At 39.1% G+C, this 12,993-nt stretch overlaps 1 protein-coding gene and 1 pseudogene across 2 annotated transcripts in view; one reads left to right on the top strand and one right to left on the bottom strand.

Annotated features, from left to right (window-relative positions):
• The window catches only part of DIP2B (disco interacting protein 2 homolog B), a 230,570-nt gene that overhangs the window by 98,393 nt on the left and 119,184 nt on the right, over positions 1 to 12,993 (bottom strand). For both annotated transcript variants that reach the window (XM_039241344.1, XM_039241345.1), the window contains exon 3: positions 247 to 375. In XM_039241344.1, the coding sequence (XP_039097275.1) occupies positions 247 to 375 (129 nt within the window). The remainder of the gene's footprint in view (positions 1 to 246; positions 376 to 12,993) is intronic.
• Positions 8,219 to 9,601, top strand: LOC120237934 (annotated as a pseudogene).

Genomic DNA, 12,993 nt, shown 5'->3' with positions numbered 1-12,993 from the left:
AAGGCTCCCTTGCTGACCTTGAGTGCAGAAACGTCGTATTTGGGGTTGTAGCCCCAGCAAATATTGAGTATCTGTCTATTACACGTGGCACATAACAGATAATAAACGACTGATGAATGAACTAATATAGACTTGCTTGGCCCTTCAAGGGAAAAAAAAAACCAAATATTCAAAGCTTTCAGGATACAGAGTTCATACTACAGTCACTAGAAACTATTCTGCTGGTAAATTTCAGTTCCTTCTCACCTGATCGGTAACGTTCATCCCTGGCTCCCCCAGATCGAGTTCGGTGGTACTTGGAAGGAGCAGAAGTTTGAGCTGCAGATGGAGCAGGTGTCTGGTTTCTATGTTCTTTCTGTACTGCTGATTCGGTTTCTAAAAAAGGAAGTTTGGAATATGGTTATCTGATAACAATAGTAGCTACAGTTTTCTGAGCACTTTGTGGCATTCTCACAACACTCTGAGGTAGGTACCATTTCCCCATTAGAGAGCTTCAATACACATACCTAAAAATGGTGCAAAGACAGCCAGGCTAAAAAATATCATCTTAATTGTCAACAGGTGATAGGGGAGAAATAGCAAAAAGATAAACGTAAAGTGAAAAGGCCATTCCAGAAGAATTTTTTTTTAACGTTTATTGTTTTTTGAGAGAGACAGAGCATGCACAAGGGAGGGGCAGAGAGAGAGGGAGACACAGAATCTGAAGCAGGCTCTAGGCTCTGAGCTGTCAGCATAGAGCCCAACACGGGGCTCGTTCTTGTGAACAGCGAGATCATGACTTGAGCTGAAATTGGACAGTTAAGGGACTGAGCCACCAGGCACCCCCCAAAGACCTGAAGAACTGATGGGGTAGGGGGATGGAGGGGTGTATATGACCTAATCCTGCATTCACGGTACAACGAATAGCTTGGGGACCTTCAGCCTCCCCACCATAAGTTACTCCCAATAAACATGTCACTTAAGCAAAACTACAGTGCTTATTATGTAAACAGTTTTGAGTCAAGTCTATTAGCCCCTCTTTCAACTGGAGTCACCCACTGAACTTGCCTTGCCCCTTTCCAGTACCTGACCTGTCCCTATTCTCTGCCCTATCAATGTTCACTGTCTTATCAAGAATATGGGGAAGTGGGAAATAAACAGGTAAAATAATCAGAAGTAAAATACTTTAAGTTCAGTCCCACAAACCATGAGATCATGCATGATATGAGTTGAAACCAAGAGTTGGATGCTTAACCAACTGAGCCACCCAGGTGCTCCTCATATACTGTTTTTAAGAAGGCAAGAAGAATATATTTTAGAATGCTCTCCACTAAAGTGCTTTTACGGATCTAGAAATGTTTTCTTTTTTATGGTTCCTGGCAGCTGAAATTTTTAATATAAAATATATTAACTGAGCAGAATCTATTTTAACACTGATATTTTGAAATGTAATGTCTGGGATTGTAAACTGAAGTTTTAAATCAACTTAAATTCTTTTGATAGTCCATTTCACAGAAAAGCTTTACTGAGTTCTTAGTATTTTCATACCTAGCTTCATCTCTTAGTATATAAAGAGTCAACAAACTATAGCCTACGTCTGTTTTTATAAACAGTTTTATCAGAACATGGCCATGCGCATCTGTTCACACACCGCCTATAGATGCTTTCATGCTGTAAGGTACATGAAGTAATTAGACAGAGACTGATGGTCCTCAAAGCGTAAAGTATCTACAATCCTGCCCTTTATAAAAAAGCTTAACAACTCCCATTGTATAATAAAAGTTAACATTTAAGGGTTTGTTTTATGCTAGGCACTGCATACAGGTTTTCTCATGTTACTTATTTCTCATAACAATCCTAAAAGTTAGCAGTAACACTTTAAACTTATTACAGAAAAGGGATCAGAGACATGGACTATTTTATGCAGTCACACAGAGCCAGGGAATGGCAAGAGGCAGGATTCCAACCTGAATCTGTCTAACTCCACTGGTTCTCAATCATAAAAGGTTATGGGGAGGGAAAAGAAAGAGAGAGAGAAAGAAAGAAAATAAGGAAGGAAGGAAGGAAGGAGAAAGGGAAGGGGGAAGAGGGAGTGAGAAAGGGGGAAAGGGAAAGGGGAGGGGAAGGGGAGGGGAAGGGAAGGAAAGGGAAAGAGAAGGAAAGGAAAGGAAGGAAGAAAAGGTTATGAAAATTCTCCCAAGACTGTTAGGAGGAATGCAAACAAAATTAATAATGTAGTTTAAGAACATCTAAATGCTTCAGGATTTATAGTCAGCAGGTAGATAATAGTTCTTTAAAAAAAAAAAACAACTCAGGGACACCTGGGTGGCTCAGTCAGTTGGCGTCCAACTTCGGCCCAGGTCATGATCTCAACAGTCAGTGAATTTGAGCCCTGCGTCTGGCTCTACTGACAGCTCAGGGCCAGGAGCCTGCTTTGGATTCTGTGTCTCCCTCTCTCTCTGCCCTCCCCCCACCTCAAAATAAATAAACATTAAACAATTTTTTAAAAAATCACTTGCCACCCATAAGAGACTCTTAAAAACAGAGAACAAACTGAGGGTTGCTGGCAGGGTTTTGGGTGGGGGAATGGGCTAAATGGGTGGTGGGCACTTGTTGGGATGAGCACTGGGTGTTATATGTAAGTGATAAATCATTAAATTCTATTCCTGAAATCACTACTATACTATATGTTAACTATCTTGGATTTAAATTAAAATAAAAATCACTTGACTTCATGTACATGATTCTGCAAAAAGCCCCTCCAAACAAAGTTTTCAGCCATTCATAGAGAAATTATTTAAAACATATTCCAATTAACTTTAAATAGAGAACAAAAAATATACAGGGGCTATTTTTATTTGCATTGTCAGATGATCTATACAGTAAGGAAATCAGAATAGCACACATGAGCTACTTTGCCTGTAAGGATGCAGAGCAAAATTGGTTTGACTTAGAGCACTAAGTTTAAAACACTAGCTTTGTATTACTTTGGGGGGTAAGGTATCACAGTGAGTATATATCTGAATTACTCACCACTGATTATTTTTTAAATTAAATAAATAGATCTGCTAGGGCTGACCAAATCACCCTGCTCCAAAACATGTGGGCTTCTGAATGAGATAGCTAATGATCCAAAGGATGGAAAGAATGAACATGGACTTTCATTTCACAAAGGATGGACACCAAAGGTTTATGTATTTTTTTTAACCATTCCTCTCTTCCTTTTACTTTGTACTTTTCAATGTAGTTTTAACTAGGAGAAAGAAGATAAGGCAGGTTAAAAATAAAAATTGATTCAAAAAAGTGACAGAGCAGTGATAGGGAAGCCAGGAGTTGAAACATTTGTTTGAGGGAAAATGAAAGAGAATGAACATTTCCACTCGGGATTATCTAGGCATTATCAGAGATCAAACCACAAGAAAATGTAACACAAATACAGACATCTAATGAGAACTGAGAGTCAGATGACATTTAGCAAGCAATCTACTGAGCTGGTACAAAAAACAAAACTAAATCAAAACAGCAAAAAACAAAACAAAACAAAAAAAACCCAACACAAAACAGGCCGCACAACGCGCTATTCACCAAGCAACATTACTATGATGCTCTGCAGTGTTTGTCTCAGTTCTTTCAGGAATTTTGTCATCCAAGCAGACCAGGCCCTTTTTGGGTCTAAAACCATGACAAGCATTGTGTTGTATCTTGTCAGAAATGGAACCAGAAGGTCAATTTGCAGTTTCAATAAGTGGCTGACAAGTTTATTTAGTGAGCATTCCTCAGGTGCCCACAAAGCGCAATGCCACAAAAACATGGATTTCTGACAGAATAATCTTGGCTTAAATGTGCAATAGACCTGGCTTCAAGTTCAAGAGAAGTTATAAAAAAAAGAAGAAGAAGAAAAGAAAAAAAGGTAAAAGAATTCTAAGAATTGAATCTCTTTAAGTGTAACAGGGGAGCTTAATGAGGAAACTGTAAATAATTCTTCATTTCCTTAGGTAATCTCTATATCCAATGTGGGGCTCAAACTCACCACCGTGAGATCAAGAGTAGCAAGCTCTTCAGACTGAATCAGCCAGGTGCACTATAGATAGTTCTTTTGAAAGTAAATAATCATTCTCCTCCAAATTATATGAATTTTATAAAATTTTATTACCATGTGCTAGTGTTTGTTTTTTAATATAAATATTATATATAAATATAAATATATAAATATAATATTTATAAATATATTTTACATGTGCATTGAAAAAACTGGAAGCAAATACAATAAAATGTTAATAGCAATTATCTCTAAGGGATGAGATTCTGAATGTTTTATATATTTTTCCATAGCGTTTACTGGGATGCTGTAACTTAGAAAAGTTACCTTTTCCAGAATATAAAAATAATATATGTTCCTTACAGAACATCAAGGCAATAGTTAAGTATAAAGAAGAAAATTAAAATGATACGGGGATCTTCTTAATTCAAGATCATACCCGACAGAATAGATTCTGACCAAAATAAGTTAAAGTTAATATTCAGTTTTCAGCTCTTTAGATAAATTATGACTGTACCAGGAGGACTTTCCAATCTTCTAATTGGAAAATCATGTCTCCTTTCCCAAAAGTGACAAATCAATGCGTGTTTGGGAGAGGGGGGGATACTATGTCCTGGCTGGATTAAAATAATTTTGGAATCTATTCCCACCTTAGCTTACTTGCCAGGGCAACAATTTGTCACGGAAGGGGTAGGGAACAATGTACCTCAGCTCTCCTCAAAGAGGGGGGTTAAGGGGACATGGGAGCACAACAGGGCTTTATTTGACAACATGTCCATGTCAGTGGGGCAGGCAAGATGCTGCTTAAAGATGAATCATTCCCTAGCCAGGGTTTCACACTCCACCAGATCCCAGGAATTACCTGGGGCCTGAAAATGCAGATTTCTAGATTTTGAATAAGATGCATATAGTTTCATGATCACAGAAACTAATAGCTAAGATAAAATGCACTACATGTATCAACACAATAAGATATTACACACCACAAAAAAATTAAAAATATGTTGATTCTGTTCATAGTCTAAATGAAATCATGTCAAGTGATAAAAGAACACAAAATACTATGTCCATAACGTGATTACGAGTGTGTGCATAAAAACTACTTATATACTTATAAGGATCAAATAGGACATAAAATCCTGTAAGTAGCTAGAATGAGGTAATAATGAGGCACTCTGTAGTTCTTTACCATTTCATTCTTTTGCTAATAGTTATGTATAAATCAAAATAATTAAAAATAGTAAATACAGGCAAGTGAGGGAACAAGAGCTGTGGACCTCACAAATCAAGTCTCTGTCAAAACTCCTAAATTCAAGTGTGAAACATACTTGAGATTCAAAGAAAAAGATTACTCTCTGATTATTAATACAATGACTATCAGTTTGAGGGTTCCTAAGATTTTGGTCAGTTGTACGACATATCCACTAGGGGTCGCCATTATGTTTAAATAGTGATGATACAGATTTAATAAGTTTCAGAAAAACCAGATTTTAATTTCTTCCACAACACAATGCCTTCCTTCTCAAGGATCAACACATACATAATTTATTGTTCTCTGCCAAATACAGTCTTCCATGATGCCATTGTTTGAACACAGATATTAACAGTGATAACTTGAAAAAGAAGCTATGTAAAATTTCCATTCAGAAAGATGGAAGAAAGCCAATCTCAGCTTATCTTTCAACTCTGCCTATGATTTAACAGATATTCTCACCTGTAAGAGTAACAGAGTAGAGCAGGATGTGCTCTGAGAACCAAACAACATAATAATGCAACTTTTTTTAGTTGCTCGCCTTGTTTAGTGGTTAGTCCATGTTCACTCATCTTGGTGCTGATGTTCAGAGAAGAAATTAAATAAGTGATCGCCAATTCATGTGTATCTTTTACACTGTGCTATGTACTGAGAAGGAAAAAAACAAGGCTCTCTAAGTCCACAGAATGGGCAATTTCGTTTGTATTAGAGTTTCAGGGAAGGTCTGTTAAGAGGAGACACTGGTGTAGGCTCTAGGTAGGCAGAGAGAAGGCAAAGCCACTTTCTATAAAAGCATGGTATGTGCAGAAGTCCAGTGAGGGAGAAAACTCTGACAAGAGTAAGAGAGACTGGTAGGCACAGTGAAAGAGATGGAGCAAGATACAAAACGAGGCTGAAGAAAAGCAGGGCCGGGTCACTCTTTGAAAGGATTTAAATGGGAAATGATAGAATAACAATAATAACATTTCTACAGCTCTCATTTTAGCTTCACAATAACATAATCTGATAGACACCATTAAGGAAGTAGAACACCCAGCACAGATTAAATTTCGTTTTCTATACTGAGAGAATACCGATAATCACCTTGAATCACTTGGGAAATCTTCCCTTTGGAGGACAAGGACCCCCAGCCTGCCTTACAAGGATGGGTGATAAACCTCACTGCCTGGGGAAAGGGAGGAAAGAATGAGAGTGTTTGCATTTGGAATCTGGGAAAGGCGCCACCTGCCTGCTTCCTAGGGGTGGATTCTGGGAGAAAGGGGAGGTAGGGGTTCTGGGTCTGTGAAGTGGCAGGTGTCTGAACAGATCCTGACCCAGAGCTTCCTGGGCCCCTGGCCATGAGGAAATGGTTGAGCATGGAGCTAAAGAGCTCTGTCCTGAGAGGTCACCTGTCGGACCTTGGCTGAGCCGGGCAGAGACAAGCTCCTCCTCCGAAGCATGCCTAGCAGTGGGTCAGTATCACTGGCCACAAGGTGACGACCAGTGTTTAAAAGTACTCCATGAGGCACTGGAAAGCAGCAGCTGACTATGGGGCTTTTCCCTTTTGGGTGTGGAAGCAGTACTGACTACCTCTCCCTTTGCGCTATCTCCCACGGGGTCCTTGAACAATTCAGAGAAGCCCCCAGAGGAAGATAGTGGACTTCCTTCTGATAAGGGATGTGGAAACAAACATGACTGCAATGTGTGTCCACTCCAGACTTTAATATCAAACCTAGCAAATGAAAGAGCAGCACTGGGACTAGAATAAAAAAATTCTGAGTTCTTTCCATTAGGATGTGATCCCTTACACGGGAAGGAACTGTTAAATCAAAATGGGATAGATAAAATAAATCCCACCCATGCCCCTCCACACCCACACACACAAAGAGGCAAGTTGCCTACTTAATATTTATATAGTTGGAAATGTTCTGTAGCATTCCAAAATGCCATTCCTTATTTCAATAGCTGGTTTTAAGTTCATGTCCTTTTGAATTTTCATAGTACGTTGTTTAGAACTCTCTTACAATGCTTATTTTACGGTGTCTTTTATAATCCTCATTTGTATACCTGTCTTATCTCTTACTACAACATAAATAACTCCAGGTCAGAGTCTGGTCTTAATTCATCTTGTATCTCCTACAGTAATTGGCTCTGGGTCTCATAGTGTAGGCACCCAAAATTTTGGCTAAAATAAGTAATTAAGATCTTGTCTGTCTCCTCAGCTCTCCAGCAATGATAGTGAGTGGCTGGGAAAAACAGACAAAAATGGAAAGATACCAATTTAAAGGATGTGGATAAATGTTAATCCGAAAAGCCTTATTTGTGTATCTCTATACAAAATAGCTTGTGTATCTCTAAGCTAATACAAGTTTTATGTCAAAAAAAAAGTGCTTTTCACAATTTTCTTGCTTATGCAAGCTCATTAAGAAAAATAGGGTAGTAAACTAATGGTTAGTAGAGGGGAGGAGAGAAGGGGAAGGGATGAAATAGGTGATGGGGATTAAGGAGGGCACTTGTCATGATAAGCGTCAGGTGATTAAAATAAAAACTTAAAAAAAGAGAGAAAAATAAGGTCACAGACTATCCTCAAGAGGGGTTATCAGAGGCCTCAGACAAACAGCATTCGATGCCAGTTTTCTCTGACTTCATTTTAACTCAGTCATATACACAATCTCAAAGGCAGGGCTGAATGGAGAAGAACGTGATGAGAGGGGTGTGGAGCCGTGGGCAAACAGAACAAGGTACACAGACCAGGAGAACCGGTGAGCAAATACCCTCTAGCAAAATAAGCAGTGATCACAAAAGAAATCGAAGTTTGGGAAAACCCTCTGGGTCACATCTTACCAGGGCAAGCTACAGAATGTCAACACATAACCAAATTCATTAAACTGATAGGTCTTATTCCCAAAAGGGCAGCAGGTGAGGGACTGGGGGAAAAAATAATGTGCAAACCTAGACCAAGAGGAGACATGGAAAAGGTGAGATTCTATTCTAAAGCCAAGAGACAAGCACAATTAAAGTGAAGTGAAAGACCGTGGGGACAAACGCTAAGGATGAAGAAGGAAAACACATACGCAAACAATTTCAAATACAGGAAGACAGAATGGACTGTTTACATCAATGGCATCAAAAGCAGAAGCTGTGGTGATGTCCTAAAGCAAGAAACGTGGGCCTCAAAGAAGATGCCACTACTGAGCTTCAAGGGCAATTTTAAATACTGGAGAGAGCAGACCACCCGAAGCAGGGAGGACTCCCAGTTCGAACACGAGAATCAGGCTGTTTTGGAGACCATCTGATCAGCTTGCTGGCAAACACTGAAAATGAAGCACTAAGGTCTTTGGGATCTTTTAGTTTGATAGAAATTACCTTTGTACAAGTTTTGAATAATGCTTACATAGGAATGTTAGGATAAAGAATCCTGAGGGGCATCTGGGTGACTCGGTTGGTTGGGTGTCCGGTGTCCCACTCTTGTTTTTGGCTCAGTCATGACCCCAGGGTCATGGGATAGAGCCCTGCATCGGGCTCCATACTGAGCGTAGAGCCTGCTTAAGATTCTCTCCTTCCCTCCCTCTGCCACTCGCCCCTGCTTACACATGCTCTTTCTCTCTAGAATAAAAAAAGTAAAAATAAAAACAGAATTCTGATTAAAGATGGCAGAATGAATGCTTCTATCTATCCCTACTCCTTCCCAAAATGCCACCAGATTTATGATGAAGACCTGTTAGAGAACAAGAAAACAGTTCAGACCCATACAGGAAGAGAGACAGCACCAAGAGCAGTCTCTACGAAAACAATAAAACTAATGGATAATTTTAAGAAAAAGGAAAAAACCCCACAATCCTAGTAAAGCAAAAGGCTTAGTTGTGAATATTTATGTGATTAATAATCTAAGCACTGACTTTCCTAAGCTGCTGCTAAGGTGCTTGTTCCTTCCAAGGACACTAAGGCCAGCTCGAGGTGAGGCCCTCACTTCATCAGGTGACAAGCACCGCGCCCAACAGCATCTGCTCAGCACTCGCCTGCACCATCGCCTCTGTCTCGGACCCTGCCTGCATCTCCTTGGCTCTCATCCTACACGATGATGAGGTGATTGTCATGGAGGAGATCAATGCCTTCATTAAAGCAGCAGGTGTACATGCTTAATCTTTCGGGCTGGATTTGTTTGCAAAGGGCCTGGCCAATGTCAACATCGGGAGCCTCATCTGCAATCTGTAGGGGCTGGCAGACCTGCACCAGCAGGAGGTCCTGCTCCCACTACCAAGGCTGCCCCAGCTGATGAGTAGAAAGCGGAAGCAAAGAAAGAAGAATCAGAGGAATCTGATGATGACATTGGCTTTGGTCTTTTTGACTAAACCTCTTCTGTAACCTGCTCAATAAAAAACTGAACTCCTTAAAAAAAAAAAAAAAAAAGCACTGAACGCCAATTTAATAACAGTAATATATTAAGCATACTGCTCAGAATGAGTATGAGATGGGAGATGTGAAGGAAGGGGTAAGGAGGAAAAGGGGGTGTGTGGTGTCTATGTAGTTGAGAGACTATTATATAAGAGAGGAAGATTCTAATCTTTTATAGTAGGAAATACATAATGACTCAAATTGGGGGAAAAAAGGCAAGAAATAGTGGTAAAAATATTACTTAGAAACAGAGGTAAATATCAGAAGAAACAGTTAAACGAGCTGAAAGAATCTGCATCTAGGGAAGAAGACACTGCCCATTTTTGTTGTTACAAACCTTGTAGCCCTATTTGACTATTTAAAATAGATTCATTAATTTCATTTAAAACAAAAATAAATTAAAGAGAAATGCCAAATCTCACATGAAAGCTAAAATATTCTGCACAGTCTCCGGGAGCTGGAGCAGGTCAAATTAAAAGATTTACTGAGGGTGGAGACAAGCTGCCAGGATCATCATTCTCCCATCCGTACAGTAAACCGTTTCTTTCATTACTTGACAACTTTCATCTTCACAGATGTTTACTAAAAGAGATACTGGAAATTCGAAATGTCCTTTCTGTTCAGCTCCACAAACATTTCTAGAACATATATATACTATACGTCGGCCCTGACGCTAGAAACTGGGGACATAAAGAAGACAAATAATAATGAAAAAAGAATTTTCCTGAGTTAAACGACCAAGACTTTAAGAGTCTAGTAGGGGAGTAAGATACATGAAAAAATCATAATCAGTGGGACAGTTAGGGAGAACTTTTTAAAAATGCAGCTCAGATAAAGGGAGTGGGGACTGTTTTTGATAGGGCTGGTCAAGGAAGGCTTCCCTGTGGAGGTCCTAGTTGAACAAACCTAGTAGAGTGAGGGAGTGAGCCAGGGCAGCAGGAGGTCCCAGGCAGAGTCAACAGCCTTGTCTGACATGGTCTCCTGGTGTCTCCATAGCACTTGGAACCCTGGATGCGCTTAGTAAATCCGTGTTGTCCTACGGTTCTGTCCCTGTATCATTCGAGTAAACTCTTTTCTATGAAAGCTAGCTGAAATATCCGTTACTTGTATCCAAAGTATGTTGAGTTAAAGAATGAGACCCGGGGTCAGCCCAGGGAAATTGCCTCCCTTCATAAAATCTTCCATTTTTCTACAACTCTAAGAGTGGGCAAGAGTCACTAATTTACAGAGGAGTTAGAGCACCTGTGGTTTCAAATTTCAGTTCTTTGGGCCATGCCAAAAGAGTTAATTCCTGGCCCCTTCTCCTTGGACATCTGCTAACTGAGGTGTGTGAGAAGCTCTCTATGCAGGCCCAGTAGTTTCCATACTCAAAGATGTGCTATCTATGGGCCATTCATTTCAGAGAGGCCATGGCTCAGATGAGAAGATGTGAACCTGCCAAAGCTTCATTTCTCCCATAACTTTTGATGTGAGAACTTCTTGAGTCTCTGAATACGATCTGAACCTTTATCAAGACACATATTTTTCATAGAACATGGCTCTTCATTTACCAGATAAAAATCTGGTTTTTGTTTAACTAAAGAAACCACAATAGTTCCAATGCTGGGAGATTTAACTAGTTTGATACATGAGATTTTTGTCATATAGTGACTTTAGAATCTAACCCCTGTGATACCAATGAACTATATCATGCTTATTATTAACCAATATTGTCCTTACTCAAATTTCCACTATTTCTTTTTTTTTAAACAAATATTTATCTTTGAGAGAGTACAAGTGGGGGAGGGGCAGAGAGAGCAAACCAGAGGATCTCAAGCTGACAGCAGCGAGCCCAATATGAGGCTCAAACTCATGAACCACGAGATAATGACCTGAGCTGAAGTCAGACACTAAACCAACTGAGCCACCCAGGTGCCCCTCCACGATCTAATTTCTAAGTATTTTCCTCAACCTTGTGTTCTCTTATACACGTTTCCATTCTCCTGCTATGTTGTTAAATTTTTAAAATCTTAAAGATTATTTAACATTTGAGAAAAATAATCTAAAATATACATAGGTATGCAATCTAAGATAATTTCAACTCCAAATAAATTCCACACAGAAAATCATTTGCTAAATTTTTAGATAAGCATGTGTACATAATTATTTTTGTAATGTAGTGTTGCAGGGAGTATTACTTTTTTTTTATTTCAAAAGAGATTAGTGAAGAATACCACTTTTATACACTATACTCAAGTAGTAACCTTCACAATGAAGCTTCTCACCATTAAATTAATGAGATCTAACAAGGTAACAAAGAGTTTAGAAGATGTTATCCTTCCAAAAGGATGATTTAGGAAACTCTTAGCAAAAACATTAAAACAAATTTTATTGCATTTAGTTCTACATCAGACATTAATTTAGTAAGTAAGTTTAAAATTTGCATTTCCATGTCATTAAAAGAAATCAAACTAAATGCTTTCTTCAAAATCTACAAAGATATCTGGGGGAAATACTCCATGGGGTAATCTCTTCTTTTGCTACAGAACCTATAGGATATAGATTATCCAGCCCTACACACAATTCCATTCTGGGAGAGACATGAATAGCTTCAAGATCAGAGATGAGCCGAGTGATAAGCACAAATGCAGAGAAATTCCCACTAATAAACCCTCCCTAAAGTATGTAACTACTCTTTGATGGACTGTAGGAAGAAGGAGAATAAACTGAGGAAGGAGTGAGATGTATGAAGAGTAAGCGAGCAAAGAATAAAGTACTGTTAGCTATGTAAGACAGTAATTGATAATTGAAGGGGTATGTAAACAAGGTAGTACTAAAATTTAAGACCAAAAGTAACCATAATCGGTACTGAAGCATTTTTAAAGTATTCGTATTGTCTGGGAGGAGACTTACGATGTCTAATAACTCTAGACAGTTTAGATTGTTTAAAAAGCCTAAGGAGGGGCGCCTGGGTGGCTTAGTCAGTTAAGCGTCCGACTTTCGCTTGGGTCATGATCTCGCGGTTCGTGGGTTCAAGCCCCGCGTCGGGCTCTGTGCTGACTGCCAGCTCGGAGCCTGGAGCCTATTTCAGAGTCTGTGTCTCCCTCTCTCTCTGACCCTCCCCTGCTCACGCTGTCTCTCTCTCTCCTAGAAATAAATAAAAATATTTAAAAAAATAAAAAAAATAAAATAAAATAAAAAGCCTAAGGAAAAAAACACTACAGGGACAATGACAGTTACTCATGATAAAAGGAACAATTCACAAAGAAGACATAGTAATTCTTCATGTGTTCCTAGTAACAAAGCTCTACTTCTGACTTTGTAAACTTTTTGACTATTATAAAAAAAAAAAAACACTGCTATAAACATA

This window comes from Hyaena hyaena, unplaced genomic scaffold (genome assembly GCF_003009895.1).
Source record: "Hyaena hyaena isolate Hyena2069 unplaced genomic scaffold, ASM300989v1 scaffold_192, whole genome shotgun sequence".
Classification (NCBI taxonomy): domain Eukaryota; kingdom Metazoa; phylum Chordata; class Mammalia; order Carnivora; family Hyaenidae; genus Hyaena; species Hyaena hyaena.
The sequence above is the reverse complement of the archived record's forward strand: the minus strand, read 5'-3'. Positions and strand labels throughout refer to the sequence as shown.